At 46.4% G+C, this 19274-nt stretch overlaps 1 protein-coding gene across 4 annotated transcripts in view; it reads right to left on the bottom strand.

Annotated features, from left to right (window-relative positions):
- Positions 1 to 19274, bottom strand: part of MICAL2 (microtubule associated monooxygenase, calponin and LIM domain containing 2) — a 168838-nt gene that overhangs the window by 16886 nt on the left and 132678 nt on the right. For 2 of the 4 annotated variants that reach the window (XM_023737297.1, XM_023737300.1), the window contains 3 exons: positions 18443 to 18511; positions 14470 to 14619; positions 11096 to 11197 (listed from right to left, as the gene is read on the bottom strand). In XM_023737297.1, the coding sequence (XP_023593065.1) occupies positions 11096 to 11197; positions 14470 to 14619; positions 18443 to 18511 (321 nt within the window). Of the gene's footprint in view, positions 1 to 3586; positions 3650 to 9782; positions 9906 to 11095; positions 11198 to 11445; positions 11665 to 12925; positions 13049 to 14469; positions 14620 to 18442; positions 18512 to 19274 lie in introns of all 4 variants that reach the window. The other 2 variants (XM_023737310.1, XM_023737302.1) reach the window with 2 other exon arrangements.

The following is a 19274-nucleotide window of genomic DNA, read 5'->3' as shown; positions in this document are numbered from 1 at the left end:
AACCTCACTCCCATTCTGAGGCAGTAACTTTATTAAGAAAAATGAAATTAATGCACCATTAAGAAAATCAGCATTGGGTCTCCTACATAGTCTTCCCAACTTGATGGAAACCATCCCAGAGTCATCACTGGACAATATCAGGAGGTGGACTGCGACTTCTCTGAGAGGTCACAAGGAAACCAGGTGATAGGGAATTTGTCTCAAGGGATAATGGGTGTCTTTGAAGCCAACTCCATCGACCAGTGTGAAAGCCAATGTTGTGCTGGGGATCAGAGGTTATCTCCTTTCTGCTTCCTGATAGCAGGACGTCCTCATTGGCTCCACAGGAGTGAGGACGTGAACAGCTGAACTTCCTGGGAGCTCTGTGCTCCTCAAACTGACTGTGGTGAACGACTAGGTTTTTCATTTTTAAAATTTTTTTTTATTGTGGTAAAATATGTATAACATAAAATTTGCCATTTTAACCATTTAAGTTTACAATTTAGTGGCATTAATTATATTCACAATGTTGTGCAACCATCATCACTATTTCCAAAACTGTTCAATCAACCCAAACAGAAAGTCTGTATCCATTAAGTAATAACTCCCCATTCCCTATTCTCCCCAGCTAATCTCCTAAACCACTAATCTACTTTTTTTCTATGCATTTGCCTATTCTAGACAGTTCATAGAAGTAGAATATATTATTTGTCCTTTTGTGTCTGGTTTATTTTACTTAGCATGATGTTTTCAAGGTTCATCCATGTGGTAGAATATATCAGAACTTCATTTATCTTTATGGCTGAATAATATTCCATTGACTGGATATACCACATTTTGATTATCTATTCGTTTGTTAAGGAGCCCTGGTGGCGCAGTGGTTAAAGCAATCGACTGCTAACCGGAAGACCAGCGGTTCGAAACCATCAGCGGCACCACGGGAGAAAAATGTGGCAGTCTGCTTCTGCAGAGATTTTACAGCCTTGCAAACCCTATGGGGTCACTACGAGCCAGAAATGACTCGACGGCAGTGGGTTTGGTTTTTTGGGTTTCATCTGTTTATGGACATTTGAGTTGTTTCTACCTTTAGGCTACTGTGAATAATGCTGCAATGAACACTGGTGTACAAGTATTTGAATTCCTGATTTCAATTCTTTGGGTATATATCTAGAAGTGGAATTTGGGAGGGGGGTGTCACATGGTAATTCTACATTGAACTTTTTGAGGAATTGCCAAATGAAAGACCATTTTTTATTTTTTCTTTCAAAATCTCTAATCCATATGGCCTGAGACTTCTGGATATAATAAAAATGAATTACTAGAAATATGATCACACGCTTGAATGTGTAGCAATATCATATTGCTCTAAAAGTTTCTAATGCTTACTCTCAGTTTCTGTATTCATTGTGTCACAGACTAGTACCTCTCCATGAACAATGCTTTGAGTAGCACCTCTCTAGCCAGCTGGGGAATTACCAGGTTCTCAGGATCCTGAGAAAGACAGAGATGTTCAACTTGTGGAGAAATGTCCTAAGCTAGAGTTCCAGAGAACTCATCCTGGTGTTAATTAACCTCAGAGCAACAGCCAAAGGTTCTTAATGAGGAGAGAGCCTTCACACATGTGAGTAACAAGCCACATGTGTTCCCGGGGAGAACTTACGATTTGACTGGGAACAATTTGTACAAAATGAAGTTGGGTAAAATGATTATTGGACCAAAAATAATTATTTCCCAGTTACTAGTTTTTAAAAGAATTGGTAATTGTGGAGCCCCATGGGACTGCTTTTGCAATCCTTTATGTATCTTTTGGAGCCCTGGTGGCGCAGTGGTTAAGAGCTACAGCTGCTAACCAAAAAGTCAGCAGTTCAAATCCACCGGCTGCTCCTTGGAAACCCTATGGGGCAGTCCTATTCTGTCCTATAGGGTCGCTATGAGTTGGAATTGACTCAACAGCAATGGGTTTGGTTTATTTTTTTTTTGGATGTATCTTTCAATATTCTTACAATTTTGAAGAATTTTCCACTCCCTACCTTTTTTCTCTTTTGAATTCTAATTATTTTTCGGCTAATTAATGAGAACAAGCTAGAATGGTTGGACATTTTGGGTGGCCATCATCTCACATTGCATTAGATTAACCTTGAATACACTATTTTTTCCTTTTGTGAGCCTCAGTTTCCTCATCTGTAAAATGGAAGGACCAACACCAACCTCATAGGGTTGCAAAAAAGAGCCATGAAAGAATCTGGGCTGTGTCTAACGTGGTGCTTGTCACACAAGCAAAGAGTTAATAAGTCCAAACCACTACTGTTTTTACATCTCAGGACATCTTTTTTACCTCTCTTAAATGGCCCACTGGCCTAGACCTGTGACCTTTACCCTGGGGAACCCTCAGATGCTTAGCTTCCCTCTCTTCATGAATAAGAACAGCGTGGCCCACCCAGAAAGAGTGCACTGCCTTCTTCACCCTGAGCCAACCTAGATTCAAACATGACGACACCACTCCTGTCACAAGCAGTGATGCCAGAGGCTGCAGAAGATGACTGGATCTCCACAAGGAGAGTAGTTCCTAAGGCAATCCTGTCACTCTTAGCTCAAAAGACTTCAAAGGTCCTGCCTGGGTGTTGGAGCATTTCTAACACTACCCTAAGCTGGCCCACCTCCCCCACAGCTTGTGCTCCCTGATGTCAGGGATCCTGTTGTGTTCACCTCTATATTCCTGGCCCATTTCCCCTGCAGTTTGTGCTCCCTGATGTCAGGGACCCTGTCATGTTCACCTCTATATTCCTGGCCCATCTCCCCTGCAGCTTGTGCTCCCTGATGTCAGGGATCCTGGCATGTTTGCCTCTATATTCCTGGCCCGTTTCCCCCGCAGCTTGTGCTCCCTGATGTCACAGATCCTGGCATGTTCACCTCTATATTCCTGGCACAGGGCAGATGCTCTGAATGGAGGAGGAGGCAGTCTCCTGGGCCCGTTTGTGTCCAAACAATGGTAACTTCTCCCCTAGGGCCTGGAACTCAGCCAAGAATACCAGGTGTCCAGGCTGCATTGCTTCACAGAGTTGGGCCACCTGTGGCCATCTGGCCTGTGGCCATCTGGCCTGCTGTGAGAATCAGGCCACCCTACACGGGTCAGACAGGGATGAGAGCAGAGCTTCTAAAGCCTCGGCACCTGAGGGTCCACAGGAAGGAGAGGAGGTGCAAGGGAGGTTTCAACAGGTAAAGCGCCACCCAACCTGAAGACCAGAGGAGGTCTCCTGGGCCTGCTTGGGCAAGGACTTTGCTCAGCAAGGAGTCCCTGGATGAGAAGACCTCCAGAGGACAGGGCTGTTGGACTTATGTCCTCAACTATATTCTCAGGGCAAAGGAAGAGGAGGGAAAGTCACTGAAACCATCTTGTTTGAGGGGCCCAGAAATTAAACTCCCAGATCTGAGACGCTGGCCTTTGGGATTGTGACTTCTCAGTGTTGGCCCACATCTGCTGACTTGTGTCCCCTTCTGCCAGGCACTGTGTGGTGATCATGTTAATTTAACCCTCAGAGTCCTGTGAGGTGGGTCTTATAATCCACCTTACCACAGGTAGCTGAGGTTCTGGGAGGCCCTAACTCACCTGAAGTTGCACTATTCTTAAGTGGCTGGGACAGGAATGAAAACCCAAAGGGGGTTTCTTTACCTTTAGAAAGAGAGGAATCAACATGCATTTTAGGTAAATGAGCTTCCTTCTGGAATTCTCCTTCACTGGGGCAGGAGAACATTTATTGGCTACTTCAGGCATTTTCGCATGTATTGGTCACTGCATTATTCCAACCACCCTCAGGAGTAGTTGTTGTCATCTCAATTTTATAGGTTAGGAAACTAAGGCTCTGAGAGGTCCAGTAACTCATCCAAGGGTGTGCAGTGATAACTGGTGCTCTCAACTCAAGTCTGACTCCAAACCCATATCCTTCTCCCTACAGGACCCGGCCTCCCTAAGACATGCCAGCACTCTGTAATTTAAATCTCCTTGGGGACCCTGTGCCGAGAAGCTCCTAGTCTGGGGGAACACTGATGAGAAGGCCGACAGAGAGAGAAAGACTTCCCCTGGGGCCGATGCCCTGAATTTGGACTTTTAGCCTACTTTGACTGTGAGGAAATAAACTTCTCTTCATTAAAACCATCCACTTGTGGTATTTCTGTTATGGCAGCACTAGATAACTAAGACAGAATTTGGTTCTGAGAGAGTGGAGTGCTGCTCTAACAGATACCTAAAATGTGGAAGTGGTTTTAAAACTGTGAATCGATAGACGTGCAGCAGTGACAGAGGACCAGCAGCAGCAGAGAACCTACGGCAGCAGAAAAGTGGCAGCGTCAGAGAACCAACAGCAGCAGAACCAGGAGACCAGTGCGAGATGGCGCTGGAGCCGACCCACGGAGCGAGAGAGCTGAGTGCCTGTGTGCAGGAGGCTTCCTGGCAGAGTGGGGTGCCTCTGGGCACTTACTGGTGGAGCTAGGCTTGCCGACCCACAGAGTGAGAGAGCTGAGCGTCTGTGTGCACAAGGCTTTCTGGTGGAGTGGGGTGCCTCCAGGCACTTATACTGGTGGAGCTAGAGAGCTTTGGAACGCTTGCCCCAGCAGGGCAGATGTGGGCGTGAGGCCCGAGGGCCGAGAGGCCACAGGAAGCAGAAGCTGAAGAGACAAGGGACACAAGAAGCCAAGCTGTCTCAGTCTCAAAAGGTATGGCCATGACCTCAGGGGTTTCAAAGGGTGGAGCCATGACCTCTGGTGTTTCTAAGGGTGGAGTTGTCACTTCGATAAACTAGGAGAATGGTGCGCCTAAAGCCAAGAGAGCAGAGTTGCTGTCCCAGGGGGCCTGTAAGGCAGAGCTGAAGCCCAGGGCCGATGGGCCTCCACTCAGAATCCGGAGACTGCGGCCAATACCTAGAGTCTAGAGGTCAGGGCTATTGTGTAGATTATTTTCAAAGCCTTGAGGGCTAATGTAATGTGTTCTGCTGACTTGCTTGGTGCCTGTTATCACTTCTTTTCCTCTAATTTCTCCCATTTGTAATGGAAATGTCTAGCTTATGTCTGTTCTGCCATTGTACCTTCAGAAGCAGATAACTTGTATTCTAGATTTCACAGATGAAGAGGAATTTTTGGATTTTGGATTTAGAGATCAGACTTTGGCTGTGATTTGATGGAATGAACATGTTTTGCATGTTGCAAGGATGTGATTTTGGGGGGCCAAAGGGTGGAATGCAATGGATTGAATTCTGTCCCCCCAAAAATGTGTGTATCAGTTTGGCTGGGCCATGATTCCTGGTATTGTGTGGTTTTCCTATAAATTGTAAATCCTGCCTCTATGATGTTAATGAGGGAGGATGGGCGGCAGTTGTGTTAGTAAGGCAGGACTCAGTCTACAAGATTGGATTGTATCCTGAGGCAATGCCTTGAGATACAAAAGACAGAAGTTAGCAGTGAGACTGGGGGACCTCATACCATCAAGAAAGCAGTGCCGGGAGCAGAGCGCATCCTTTGGACTGGGGTCCCTGTGCCGAGAAGCTCCTACTCCGGGGGAACACTGATGAGAAGGCCGACAGAGAAAGACTTCCCCTGGAGCTGACGCCCTGAATTTGGACTTTTAGCCTACTTTGACTGTGAGGAAATAAACTTCTCTTCATTAAAATCATCCACTTGTGGTATTTCTGTTATGGTAGCACTAGATGACTAAGACATCTCCCAAGCTGGGATGCACACAGAAGTCCCCCAAAGGGCCAGCCTAGCTCTATCCCCAGGACAGAGAGAAGGATAATCAGGTGGGGGGAAGTCTTGAGATCTATCCCATAAACTCTCTCTGTACCTGATGAAACAAAATCAGATCTCTCAGCCAAGACTCTCCCAGTGTTTCCCTCTAATATGCAAATCTCTAGAGCAAACCCTGCAAATCCAGTTTTAAAACAAACAACCCCAAGGGTAGAGAAAGCTCCTTTTGCAACGCACATTGTTCTGATCCAAGAAGACTAAACTACAGTTGCCAGCCAAGTGAGGCAGTCACTCTATTGCTCAGCTGTGCAAACACTCAGCTGCCATCTTGTTCTTGCAAGAGCTCACCACCCTTGGAAATGGCTAGCAGCCATGCTACGGGCCAAAACAGCAGCAACCTCCCTTCTTGAAGAAAGAAAATAATTAATGATTAATAGAAGGCTGATACCACTACAGGAAGGCTGGTTTGATGGGATGGATGAGTCAAATGGGCAGGCTGGGGGCATAAGACTAGACAAGGATCCCAAAGCCTTGAATGATCAACTCTGGGAAGAGTCTGGGACCGAAATGTCAGGGCATTTAAGACTCCCTGTGGCTGCTCAGGCCAAAAGCTCAACAGGACCATTCAGAACTACAAGGTAAAATGTCAATCTGCCCTTCCCTTAAATGACAGGCAAGTGTAGTCTATAGGCAGAGTTCCAGATTCATCTCTTGGAGTTGGTGACTCACATTTGCATCCCTGAGAGTAATCTGTGCTCCTCATGATAAGTTTGGCCAGCTCTGTTCCCAGAGGAGGTGTTTACCTGTGGATCCTCAGAATTGGGGTCTAGAGCTCTAGGGCAGGATCAGAAGCACATTGCCTGAGCATCCATTTCCAAGTGCAGTTTTCTTCCTCCGGTCTCCTGTGTTAGGCAAATTTGGGTCACTGGGCAGTGACAGCAGCCCACAGATCTTTTCGGAAGAAGCACTAAAGCCCCAGGCTCTCTCCAAGGGAGAGGTTCCCCATGCACTACCAAGGCTGAGTGAAACTGTTACCAAGTCGTCACCTACTTTAAGGGGCTGGCAGTTCTCTCCTCCCAGGAGGCTGTCATTCTGCCAGATTCTGTATGTGCAAAGCCCAGTGCTGAATCAATAGAGAAGCTCCATGGTGGTAGTGGTGGGTGGGGGAGGTTTTCTAAGACTATTTGAAACAAGAAACTCATCTCAAATGCCTGCAACTGACTCACAGTCAGATCTGGAGGGGTCTGTAAGCGTAAAGTCCATCCGAGGTCCTTTTAACAAATGAGGAAACTAAGGCCCAGGAAACCAAGTGGCTTGCCCAGTGTCCCAGGGTGGCCCCTTCTAATAGCAGTCTGATTGTACCGAGCCTTACTGGGAAAAGCACATCAGCCTTAATTAATAAGTAGGAGGCTGTTAAAATAGCTCAATTACCCCATCATCGGATGGCCTAGGCTGGCTTGGGGGCTAGGACAAGAAAAAACAGGGAGTGATTGTTCTATCACAACCTGGGAGAGACAAGAAACAAAGCTGCAGAGGTGTGGCCAGAAGACCTGGGGTCTGCCATCCCAAACTTGCCTCATTCGTAGCCCTCCCTGCCCCTGGGTGTGGGGTTTGTGTGCACTTGGCCTTTGTTGTACAGGGAAAGAAGAATGGAGTGGGAGATAGGAACCCTGGGCTTCAGTCTTTGCCCAGGCTTGATCTCCTTATCTGTGGCTCTGCTCCTGTTCAACTCTTACTTTCTCAGGAAGGCTCACTCTGCCACTCCATTTAAAACCACCACCCTCCCCCTGCACTCCAGATCCCTGACAACTGCTCTGTGTCTTCCGTAAGAAATATTATCTTCTAAAACATTATATTTATTATTGGTTGTTTATCTACTCCTACTAGAATACAAGGAGTTCCTGGGTGGTGCAAATGGTTAACATGCTCAGCTGCTGACCAAAATGCTGGTGGGTTTGTGTCCACCCAGAGGTGCCTCTGAAGAACAATCGTTTGCTCATTGATGGATATCCCCAGAGCCTAGGACATTCAATAAATATTTGTTGAATGAATCAATGTTCACTCATTGGTTTAATGAATGACAATGGTTTAAAGCTGCTTGAAAAGCCCAGTGCAGAAGTACCCATGCTTTCAGGTCAAGATGCTCACTGACAAGTGTCTTTGCCAAGCCCCAGCAGGCTCCACATGCCCTGGGCAGGCTGACTTCTGCCATTGCCTGTGCCTGGGATTTATAGAGGAACTAACACTTTCTTGAAACCAAGTTGGGGAACTTGGGAAGTTTTGAAAAAGATGGGGCTTTTCTCGCCCCATCTCTGCCCTCAACTCTGACAGAGAAGTGACCAAGCCAGATCTTCCTGAAGGTGGGCATGGAAAAAAAGCAGGGAGGACAGGGAGCCTTCACTGCTCCACCCAAAGGGCCCAGCCAGCCAGAGAGGGAGTGGGCCAGAGATAAGGAAGGTGTGGGAACAGCTGACCAGCCAGGAACCACTCTCTCCATCTTACTGATGAGAAAATGGAGGCCCAGAAAGGTCAAGAGACTTAAGGTCAAAAGGCTGGCCAATGGCTGAGCTGGAACAAGGTGCTGGGTATTTCGACCATGGCTATTTTCAGTAGAAGTGAAGACTGGAAGTATTTGTGTTTCTGCACATCACTTCCTGCTGTCCTTCCACAGATGCTCTCACCCACACTGGGGACCTTGGAAGGGGCAGGGCTGATAAGATTCCTTGCTCCTTTCTTGGGTATACTACCCACATGTTTCTCCCCATAGAGGTGGCGGTCAATGGGGATGGGACTCCAGCTACACATCAAGAGGCAGCTCCTAATTTTCCACTTATGCAACAGCAGACAGCTGGTTTGTGCATCAGCCTAACAGCATGAAGCAAATCCTGCAGTATTTCAGATGTGGTGACATTTGGCATTGTACATCAAGCCTAAGTGGGAACTAGACAGACGGGGTACGTTCAGAAAAGTGCATCCTGGGTAGGGAAGAGATGTCAAACCTATTCCCACAAGCAACAGCTAAACATGTTGGCTTCTTACCCATTTTTAGGCTCACCCATTCCAGAGACCAAGCTTTTCCAGAGGCTGTCCCCAACCCGGTACTATTCTTGACATATTAGGTAACAGGGGGACAAGTGGAAAAAATAAAAAGTGTGCCAGAATCCCGTGGGGCTGCTTGGTGCTTTAACAATTGCTCATGGTACATTTCATGATCTACTTAACCACAGTTAGCACCCCACCTCGTCTCCCCTTCCAAGCCAGCCTCTGCACTACTACCTGAGTCATCCTTCTAGAACATGGAGTGGATCCTTTGGTGGCTCCCTATAACCCAGAGGATAAAATGAAATTCCTTAGCACGCAGAGTGGGTTCACTTTCACTCTCATTCTCCACATCCTCATAAATATTTTTATCCCCAAATTCAATTCATGCAAGTCATGCCTGCCTTCCTTTGCATATGCCAGTCCCTCTTGCAACACCCTTCCTTACCCTTTCTCTAGCAAAATCCTCCAGTACAACCTTCAATACTTGGCTCCCATATTCCTGCCTCTGTGAATCCTTTTCAGGCTTCTCCTCTGTGTTCCTACAATCTTTCCCTTTATACCTCTAACAGATACTAATGCATGGTATTGCCTTAGGTTTACCTTGTGAAATTGTCATTTGGGTAGGTCAAAACCCATCAAATATCAGCCATTTCATATGGCAAAAACATTGCTTATATCTACATCAATGTGCTGTTTCCCATCTAAACTGTGAATACAGGAGCTGCACCACCCTCCTCATTGTTTCCTTGGCTTCTGGCACAGTGATTGGCATATGGTGGGAACCCAATTAATGCCTGCTGAATGAATAAGCACTGTTTGGCAAGTTTCTGTATGTTCCCTGCTCTGCTATCTTGCTTGAGCTAATGCAAAAACAAAACCGAATTCCAGGACTGTTGTAAGATACCTTACAAACTTTCATCTGTGCCAAGTCAAGCTCCAGATGTTTGTCTGTGCAGGTCGAGCAGAGCCTGAAAACATCTCAGGACATGCAGAAGGTGGGGGAGCAAATTATTTAGAACAACTACCTTTCTGGCTGGAGAAGCAGAGTCAGTAGTTGATGGAGAGGAAGTAACAGCTGGATCAGAAGATGGAAGGCAAGAGGGAGAAGACGGAGGATGAGGATGAGACAGGCCTTTAGAGAGTTTATTCTGTGCAGAACAGAAATAGAGGAAATTATTATCATCCCAGGGAAAATGCACAGCGATACACACCTTGATGATGCAGCCACATGCCATACAATTGGGAGGGGCGGGAAAGGGAGGAAAGACATTTAGACCCAAGGCTTGGGACAAAACAGAAACCTCTGTCTTTGGACTATGCAGGACTATCTGGCTCCTGGTTACACTTTATTCTTTTACAACTATTCCAGCTCCTTTGTCACACCAAAATAGCTGAGCAGATCCATTCTGTTTCTGCCTATGACTGCTCCAGACACCAGTGCTAATTACTGAAACCCTTGCTCTGGAGCGTGGTATGCAGCAGCACTTGCAAAGCTTAGGAAAGGAGAAGCTGTGCTACTTCGGAGGCAGATAGCCAGAGCAGGAGCTTCTGCAGCCACAGACAACTGCGCAAGCCTCCAGCAGCCAGGTGAACTCTAACAATGAACTCAGTGTAAAGCAACCTTCCACGTCAATGAGGACACAGGTCTGGAGGAGACTGAGTGGAAAAGCAGAGGAGATCTGCTTTAAAGACAAGGCTTGCCGCAAGCAAGGAGGCATCTTACACATGCGGGATCTCAATATAAACTCTTTTATCTCCTTGTAAGGTCACCCTCTTCAGCAAGTTTTCAATAAATAACTGGCTTGGAGAGGGCTGTATTTTCTATTCTAAGGCACAGCCACTCATCCAAGCTGGATGTTGCCTACTGGGGAAGCAGAGCCCAGGTTACAGCGTGTGGCTGACCACATCATACAGTATCTCCTTGATGAGAGCCACAGGGAGATTACTCCAGACATTGTGCCCAAAAACATCACGAGCAACCGGTTTGCTTGTGATTCTGGTAACTGAGCAGCTTTCCCTCTTTGCACTGACCCTTAGGAAGCTCAGAGCCTACTTAGAAACTGTTTGGGCTCCTATAGCATATATTTCTATATGGTAGCCTATTCCTTTGACTTGAGCTTACTTTTCTGCCTTGGTTTCCCCATTGTCCTTATTTTGAATCTTCTCATTGGGTCTTTTTTAGAGGCAAGCTCAAATTCTTTAGTGGCGTGAGAAACAAATAGCTTCTCATGCTATGAAAGGAGGAGGAAGGGGTAAATCAAGCTCCTGAGACTTCCACGGTCACCTGGCTGGATGTCCAACACCTGGGCTCCTGGGTGCTCTGAAAGCCCATGTTTACCTGCGGAAAGTCCCCACGTCCAAACATGGATGCAAGGTGAGCTGCCTTCTCCTTAATGTTCTTTTGGTGAAATTCCCTGTTGGCCAAGTTCTGAGCCCTCTTCTGTGGTCAAGGTGAGATAGGAGAAAGAAGAGAGAGAGAGCAAGAGACATGATGGTTAGCTCCAAGAGAGAGGTGAGGGATGGAAGCGTTCAGGGGTTTTGTCTCACGCACCCTACAAAGCAAGATGGGAGACCCGGAGTGAACAGTAAGAGAAGGAACCCACCGTGGGCAGAGGAGGGAGCGGGAGAGGGAGGAAGGGAAATCATCGCAGACATAGACAGAGGAAGGGCAAAGAAGGAGTCTTTCACCTGCAGAATCTTCTCCTCCACTTCTTGCAGGCGCCGCAGCACCCCGGAGAGGGCCAGTGCTCCCTGGCAGGTAGAAGGCCAGGCAGCAGGACTTTCAGGCCCACCCAGCTGTAGGTCTGACTTGGCCCTGGCTCTCCAGGGTCTGCTTGAGCACTCGCCACCAGCAGACACTTGCTTTAGCTCTCTGCGCACATACCCAGGCACAGCCACCGATGGGAGCTGGGAAAGAGGGGAAATCAAGCTTCCTTCCCTACTGCAGCCCTTTCATAGACCACAATGGTGAGGAATCCCCACGAAGATCACAGACAAAGGGCACACCAGGTGCCAACTTGAGTGAGATTCCAAACTAGCCTCAGGTGTTAACTTTTGACCACCTGCCATTCCCATTAAAAATATACATTCTTAGGTCTTGTACCAGACCCACTGAATCAAAACCTAAAGAACAGTGGTTCTCAATTCTGGATGTACATTGAAACCATCTAGGGCAGTTTTTAAAAAATACGCAAGTCTGGACCCAAGCTCCCGAGATACTGATTTAAATGACCTGGGGTAGGCACCAGATGGTCCCTGAGTGGCACAATCACTTGACTAATAATCTACAAGTTGGCTTAACTACTAATGGGAAGTTTGGCGGTTTGAACCCACCCAGAGAGGCCACAGAAGAAAGGCCTGGTGATCTGCTTCTATAAAGATTACAGCCCAGAAAACCCTACGGAGCTCAGTTCTGCTCTGTAACACATGGGGTCACCATGAGTTGAAATCTACTCGATGGCAATGAGCATAGGCACCAGCTATTGGTATTTTTTAAAAAGCTCGCCAGGTACTTCTCATGCGCATAGTCATAAGAATCCCTGCATTGTATTCATACCGCACTCAACTTCCACCAGCCAGAAGCAATACCAAATTCCTAATGCTGACCAGATGTCTTTGAAAACAGTACTCAGTAATAATGATTCTGTTCAAATTCCAAACCCAGAGATGCCGGCTGGACAAAATCAGAGTCTATAGCTACTGGCAACCTCTCTGCCAACCTATGTGGGTGTCCTCTGGCACCAGGGAGAGGGCTCCATCACATTCCAGCTTTGCCCCTTCAGTGGGGTGCAGCCATTTGGCCACCCGAGCCCGTTCCACCATCACTGCCATTTTTTCATCAGAGTTTATAAATCAGCCTATTCAAGTGGTCTTCAAATAAAGCTAAGTGTCATAAGGGGCATCACACAAAATGTCCCACGTGGTATGGTTTGTTTTTCCCCAAGAAAACATAGCACCTAGAACATGGTAGTTGGCTAATCAATACCTCTGACTGCTGAGGGATGGAGAGCATACATGGTTATTTTTACTTATCACAGTGGTGACCTCAAGTCATGTCGCTTGACCAGAGAATCTACAATTGGCCCTTTTGGGAATGCAGGGAGAGCCAGTGAGCCCCACCCCTCTGGGACAAAGTTGTTGTAACAGCATCCACTGGGAGAAGCCCTACCTGCCTCTTCAGAGGAGGTGATGGGCTGGGTGTGGGGTCCTTTGGCTTGGGGCAGCGAGGGTTAACAGGAGAGGCAGAGGAAGAGCACAGGACGGGCTTACCTATCCCTGAGACACGGCCTTCCTGGGAGGAGAGAGGCGAGTCCGAGAAAGCAGTCACAGGAAACATGAAGGAAAAGGTGAGTCAGATTGAGAGACACTTGGAGGGAGGAGAGAGAGAGAAGCAGGGAAATAGAGTTTTCAAGTCCAGAGTGGACACTGGGCTGAGCTCCTACAAGCTGGGTTCAGCTGGGAAACTTGAGCCCCTGGCTCTCTGTCCATGTGGACATCCAGTCCTAGAGTCCCCACCTCATGGACAATGTGTGAATGCCAGGGAGCCTTGCTTTTGGCTCAGACACAGGCATGAAGTGGGCACTGCCAGAGCCCATGCTGGCCAGGGTGGCAAGCCAGGGAGTCTTTCTGGAAATGAGGAAGTTTCCTGTCCACTCGAGGGCAGGGATGCTGCAGACATTCTGATGGTATAAAGCCTATATCAACACCTAGGGACTAAAATGGGCCAAACCTCCAGAAGGGGCAATGGAGAAATAGCACAGAGAATTACAAATCTCAGGGAAACGGCCCCCTTATAATACAATCACTTGGAATCCTGGGGAGGTCACTTAGCCCAAGCAGGTACATGGTCCACAGCAAAGATCAAGAAGACATTTACGAATGCCTCTAAACCTCACTCACCTCCTCCTGAGGAGCCTAATTCTGTTATATGACTGGGTGCTCTCCAAAGAAAAACAGAACCTCTTGTCACAAGCTTTTGTCAAGTGACATCAGCATTCCAAAGGAAATTCCAGGAAGCGAAGTGGCCATGTGGCACAAACTTCCAAGTCAGAGCCAGTGAGAAGTCAGACTTAGTCTGCAGCCTGACCCACAGCATTCAGTCTCCTTCAGACTAGGCTTATCCCCAACAGACACAGCAGCCCTCCCAACTGACTCGAGGATACAGGGAGAGATGGAGGTGCTTGGGAACACTTGGGAGGCTGTGCAATTCCCGTAGCCCATATGGAACTAAGATGGTGACTTAATTTTCCCTGGTTTGAATGGGTTTTCTTGCTAAGGGCTTAGATGGTACTCTCCAGATAGCCAGCATCTGAAAAGCTCCCCCAAGCTGTACCGTCTCAATGTTGACTGCAAACCAATTCATAGTTGCAAACCAAAACCAAATTAGGGAATGGATTTCTCTTCTCATCTAGAAACGGGCATTGGTAAACTACGGTCCAAGGGCCAAATCTGGCCTGCTGCCTGTTTTTGCAAATAAGGTTTTATTGGAACACAGCCATGCTCATTTGCTTATGTATTGTCTATGGCTGCTTTCATGCTACAACAGCAGAGCTGATCTAGAAGTAGACTGAGATTAGAAATAGCCTGAGTTTCTCTTTAACCAGGCCTGGCTAGTATACCTGAAGTTCACTACTAGCCTGAACATTTCTGCTGGCTTCCCAGAAGGTCTGGTCACCAGGAAGGCAGGTCCACTGAGCATTTGACATGACTCACCTGCTTCAGGAGTGAAGGGTTCAGAGTGCTCTCCTCAAACTTAGCCAGCAGCTGATTTGCAATGGACTTGACTTTGTTCTGATTTCCACCTTCTTTAATGCTGACACACTCTTGATTGGGGCCCACGCTTCGACTGGAAAAGCATGAAGGCTGCAAATGTCAAAACAATGCATTGTTGTTGGATCGTGGAACCCAGATAACAGAGGGAGTTGGGGACTCAGGACACGGGACTCCTTTCCTAAAGAAGGACTCCCTTCGGGGTCTGAGGAAGGGAAACAGAAGCAGCAGGTGCTGCCCAACAGAGACAATGATCACAAAAAAGAGATACATCTTTCTGGGTGCCAGGCAGTTAGGGTTTGGATCCTGACACCCAGCTTGGGAGCCAAGCAGTTGGGGTTTGGATCCTGACATTTTCACTTCTCTGAAGTTTCCTTAGCTGTAAAATGGGAGCAGTAACCCACTTCACAAGGTTATTAAAAAAATTAAAATACATCATACGGCTGCCATGAGGTTAAGAGTGGGTGGGATGAAGGGTGCAGGGTCGGGGTGGGGGGTGTCAATCAGTGATTGGATGAGAAACAGGATCTGGGATTCCTTCTCCTCCCTCATCTGCACCCCACTGGCAACTTTAACCTGGACTGTTCTGTTTTTGCTATCTTTTTAAAACCTTGTTATTCTGACATAATTTTAGATTTACAAAAAAATTGCAAAGATAGTACAGGTAGTTCCTGTATACCCTTCACCCAGCTGCTCATAATGCTGGCATCTGGAATAATCATGGCACCTTTATCAAAACTAAGAAACAAACAGTGGTACGATACCATTAATTATAGACTTTATTCAGATTTCACAAGTTGTTCCACTAATGTCTCTTTTCTGTTCCAGGATTCAATCTAGGATTCCCACACGGCACTCAGTCATCTTGTCTCCTTAGTCTCCTCCAGTCTGTGACAGTGTCTCAGACTTCCCTCGTCTTTCGTGACCTTGACACTTTTGAAGGGTACTGTCAGCTATTTTAAAGAGCCCTGTGGCGCATTGGTTAAACACTTGGCTACTAAAGGTCAGCAGTTTGAACCCACCAGCTACTGGACGGGAGGAAGATGTGGCAGTCTGCTTCCGTAAAGATTTACAGCCTTGGAAACCCTATGGCGCAGTTCTCCTCTGTCCTATAGGGTCCCTGTGAGTCAGCATCGACTTGACAGAAACTTCTTTTTGGGTCAGTTATTTTGTAGAAAGCCCTTCAGTTTGGACTTGTCTGATGTTTTCTCATGATTAAAGTGGGGTTATGTGGATTTTGGAGAAGGAGGCCACAAAGCTGAAGTACCCTTTTCATCACATCATGTCAGGAGTACATGATATGAATATGACTTGTGGCTGGTGATGTTGACCTTGATCACTTGGTTATCTATTTTATAAAATGGAGTTCCACATAAGATTTCTTTAGCTCATCTGCTAAAAATAAATATTTGAATTTGTCAGAACTCATAAGACTGTACGTCATAAAGAGTGAACATTAATGTAAACTATAGACTTTAATAATTTACCAATATTGGTCATCAATTATAACAAATGTACCACATGAATGCAAGATGTTAATAATAAGAGAAACAGTGTGCAGGGGGACGCAGGGTATATGGGAACCCTCTGTACTTCCTGCACAATTTTTCTGTAAACTTAAAACTGCTCTAAAAATAAATAAAAATTAAAAAATTAATGATGTTCAATGCATCTGCCCCCCTTACCACAGGATCTGCTCCCACAGGCCTCAGAAGTATATGTGATACTGTCATGTCAAGTTAGCAGTATGCTTTCCCAAGGAGACAGACAAATTGTTTCATGGAAAACATGCCCTCAAGACAACAAAGATGTATTCATTTAGAAGGAATTCATGGAAGGAGGCAAGCTACAGTCCATTGGGCTTTTCAGAAGGTCCCTAAAGTAGCAGCCCCATGGGAAACTTTGTATGTACAGGCTTTCTGGAGTGCTGGACAAACACACACAAAGGGTCGCCCCCTACTTCAAAGTGTGAAATGTAACTCCACGTATCAATACAGGCTTGAGTGAGAAGTGGTCACTCTTTGTACACCACCCAAGTCAGCCAGGAAAGTGGGTCATTCAGACCTTGCTTCTCAGACTTCCATGTGCACACGAACCACCTGGGGATCTCGTGCAAAAGCAGACACTGATTCAGTAGGTGTGGCATGGACTCTGAGAATCTCCATTTCTAACAAGCTCCCAGGTAATGCTGATGCTGCTGGTTTATGGACCAACTTTGAGTAGCAAGGCTCTAGAAATAATTATTGTTTTGTAAAAGCTGGCTTTAAGCAAAAAAGTTGCCCCAGAGAACAGTCAAGAGCCATCTCAAAAGGGGCCAGGTGTAAACCAGATTTCTTCCTAAACTCCAACTCCTATGTTGCCACCAACAGAAATACCATAAACACCTCCTCATAAAAGCTGCAATGAGACAGGAAGGACTAGAATAAACCAAGGATGAAAGGCAGGAGAAGACTTTTGTCTGAGACAAATTGTACCTAAAGGAAGCTTCTTGGGAAAAGACAGGAGCAAATCACAGGCACTAAAGCACAAGTCAACACCCTGTAACCTGGGAAATGGAAGGTTTCTCCAGTCCTGTTAGTCGGCTTCTGCTTCCTCCTTGAAGTCACCTCCCCATTGGCTGGCTTCTGCCCCACATCACAGCCAGAGTCAAGAGAAGGGGGAGAAAGAGCTCTTCAGGGATCATCCCAAGAAGCTTTAGAAAACATTTGGACAAGGGTAATTTGAACTCACCGAATAAAATGCGTTTGTTCACATCTTAAGGGACAAACTAAACTTCAGGTTTCATTTATGAGTGCTCCTCTTTGGCCATCCTAGAAATGGGGTGAGTAGGAGGCAGCTGCACCCTCCCCAAGGTGGGCCTTCTGGCTCTGTGTTAAGTTCACTGTTGTGAGATGGAGTGTCCTGATCCCTGACTGATATCAAACAGGTCACAGATGTGGACAATGTTATAAAATTTTACAGAAATAAAACTCCTTTAACCATATAAGATAGAAAAATTCTTCTTTAAGTTTATAAATCAGGTATCAATGTATTATATAAATCATCCCAAGTGCCTGTAGGTCATAAGGTTGACTCAGCCAGTAGGTTCGCTAAAGCTGATTTACAATAGACTACTGGCAATAGTTATGCTTGCCTTGGTGGAATCAGAATGGCCTTTTTGAATAAAGTGCATATCTCAGGTCTCTTTTAAAAGAGCCCTGGGGAAGCAAGAACTCTCTTTTTCTCCTGATAAATTTTTCAGAAGCAGGAGAGTGATCAGTGCTCTGCTTTGATAAAGTGGCACAGTGGTTAAGAGCTTGGCTGCTAACCAAAAGGTCAGCAGTTTGAATCCACCAGCCGCTCCCTGGAAACCCTATGGGGGCAGTTCTGCTCTGTCCTATAGGGTTGCTATGAGTCGGAATCGGTTTTGACAAAGTAGCCTGTAATTTTCTTTTTTCACCAGAAGGTGGCACTTGTGGGCACTGGGACATTTACTTTAAAGACTAAAAGCACAGAAAACACAAAAGGGTACAGAAAGACAATGACTGAGAAAAGTGGGATGCTGGTATCTCTTTACTACTTCTATTAATAGTAATTATATATTGATTGACATATGTGATAGATAGTATGCTTGACATGCTGTATACATCGTCTCATTTAATCTTTAAAAATCTTGCAAAGTTAGTATTATTCTCATTTCACAGACATGAAACACCCAGACAAGTTATATTTCTTAAGGTGACAGAGCTAGCAAGTGCTGGGGTGAGGACCAGAACCCAGGACAGTCTTTGCATCAAGCTGTGCTGGGTGCACATGTACCCAGTACAAGTGAGAGGAAAGAAAGAAGAACCAGGGATGCTGCCTTGGTCAGGTAGGCTGGTGGCTGCTGGCTGTGAGGAAATGGGTCTTTGTTTAAACTGACACCGTGCACACTAACCTCATCCAGGTTGTTGAAGCCTTTCCGCCTCCGTTTGTTCATGTCACTCTCTTCGGTTTGGCCATCCACCTGTAGCGGCAAAGAAAGCAGGGTGAACTTGGTGTTGTCAATCACTGCGGTTCCACTAACACTCTCAGTTAGCACTGGGGGTGTCTCCTAGTCCTCGAACAGCTGCTAGCCTAGGAATCAGATACAGAAATAAATTGCCCTGCACAGTGACAAATGCTATCAGAGAGTTATGAACTGGCACAGTGGAGGGGGCCTTACTCCACCTTGGGAGCCAGGGGTTCTGACAGAAAGAATGGGTGGGAATCACATCCTAAAAGATTACGATAAAACATCCCAGAGCAAAAACAGCCCCTGTCAGGGACAAGGACTAGAAGGCAGGAGGGGACAGGAAAGCCGGTAATAGGGAACCCAAGGCTGAGAAGGGACAGTGTTGACATGTCGTGGGTTTGTTAACCATTGTCATAAAACAATATGTGTACTGTTTAATGAGAAGCTATCTGTTCGGTAAACTTTCACCTAAAGTACAATTAAAAAAAAAAAGATGTCCCAAATGAGTTTCTCTATATTATAATCAAATGATTGTTAGTCAGTATTTGCTGGACTATGCTGCAGAAACAACAACAAAAAGAGCCCCTGTGATGTAGGCCATTGCCAGCATGACCTTGGGCTCACAGCATTTAAATCACTCAGCCAAGGTCACAGTCAGGCCTGAGGATGCCAGGCAGTGCGCTGCCTTCTGAAAACACCACACTGCTATGCCCTCAGTAGCCTCACTCCTTCAAGGAGGTGGCCCTGGTTCACCTAGAAGGAATTCTCAGAACTC

This window comes from Trichechus manatus, unplaced genomic scaffold, assembly GCF_000243295.1.
Source record: "Trichechus manatus latirostris isolate Lorelei unplaced genomic scaffold, TriManLat1.0 scaffold00006, whole genome shotgun sequence".
Taxonomy (NCBI): Eukaryota; Metazoa; Chordata; class Mammalia; order Sirenia; family Trichechidae; genus Trichechus; species Trichechus manatus.
This window is presented reverse-complemented; position numbering and strand designations above follow the sequence as displayed.